Genomic DNA, 1,186 nt, shown 5'->3' with positions numbered 1-1,186 from the left:
GAGTGTGTGAGTGAGTGAGTGAGTGTGCGTGTGTGTGTGTTTTTATGCGTGTATGTGTGTGTTGGCGAGAGCGTGCGTGTTTGAGTAATAGATTAGACGTAAGAGTGTCATGGCCTAGAGGTGGGGCGGTGTTTGTGAGCATATATATATGTATATATGTATATATATATATGTGTATATATATATATATATATATATATATACCGGAGTAAGCACATGAAATGTGCAACAAGTATATATATATATTTATATATATATATGTGTGTGTGTGTGTGTGTGTGTGTGTATATATATACATACATACAGATATATCGACGTATGTACATACACATACGTGTGTGTGTATGTATGTATGTATGTATGTATGTATGTATGTACGTATGTATGTATGTATGTATCCACAAACACACACTCACATACGAACACATACATACACGTTCTCGCACAAATACTTACAAGATACATCCATAGACGCATACATTCATATACATATACATATATACACATATTGATACACACATACAAACACATTCAAGCAATAAAAGTGGCGTGTACGTAAGTGGGCACGTGGTAGTGTAAGCGCGCACACAAGACAGTCAGATGTTGTTCAGTTTTTAAAGAACCTTAAATCGAACCGCACTTTACTACTGTGTGTGTATGCGTATGACTGAAGCTCAAATATTAAACCACACTAATAATTTACTTTTGCTGTGTGATATTCATCATGCTGTATCCGAAATATCACCTGAAAGCCACCGTTTTGATCTTGCTAATCAGCATGGCGCTCTCTTTGACCCCTGAAGAATGGTTAGAAAATTACGCCCAGGAATATCAACTTGTGATTAACAAGGTGACGACAGAACAGTGGGCTTATGAAGTTGATTTGAATAAAGACAACCAGAAAACGAAGGTAAGAAGTAATAATAATAATAATAATAATAATAATAATAATAATAATCTTTTCTACTATAGACACGAGATCTGAAATTTTGGGGGATTACATCGAGCCCATTGTGTAACTAGCATTAATTTCGTCGACCCCGAAACGATAAAAGCAAAGTCGACCTCGGCAGAATTTGAACTCAGAACGTAATGCTGCTAAGCATTTTGCCCAGCATGCAAATGATTCTGCCAGCTCACTGCCTTTATAAAAATAATAAAAATAATAATAATATAAAGGACTGGT

At 35.5% G+C, this 1,186-nt stretch overlaps 1 protein-coding gene across 1 annotated transcript in view; it reads left to right on the top strand.

Annotated features, from left to right (window-relative positions):
* Positions 1-579: 579 nt before the first annotated feature.
* LOC106869868 (angiotensin-converting enzyme) overlaps positions 580-1,186 on the top strand; it is a 57,642-nt gene continuing 57,035 nt past the window's right edge. The window contains exon 1 of the mRNA XM_014915789.2: positions 580-910. Coding sequence (XP_014771275.1) covers positions 725-910 — 186 coding nt within the window. The 5' untranslated portion in view covers positions 580-724. The remainder of the gene's footprint in view (positions 911-1,186) is intronic.

The sequence above is a fragment of the Octopus bimaculoides genome, chromosome 17 (genome assembly GCF_001194135.2).
Source record: "Octopus bimaculoides isolate UCB-OBI-ISO-001 chromosome 17, ASM119413v2, whole genome shotgun sequence".
NCBI lineage: Eukaryota > Metazoa > Mollusca > Cephalopoda > Octopoda > Octopodidae > Octopus > Octopus bimaculoides.
This window is presented reverse-complemented; position numbering and strand designations above follow the sequence as displayed.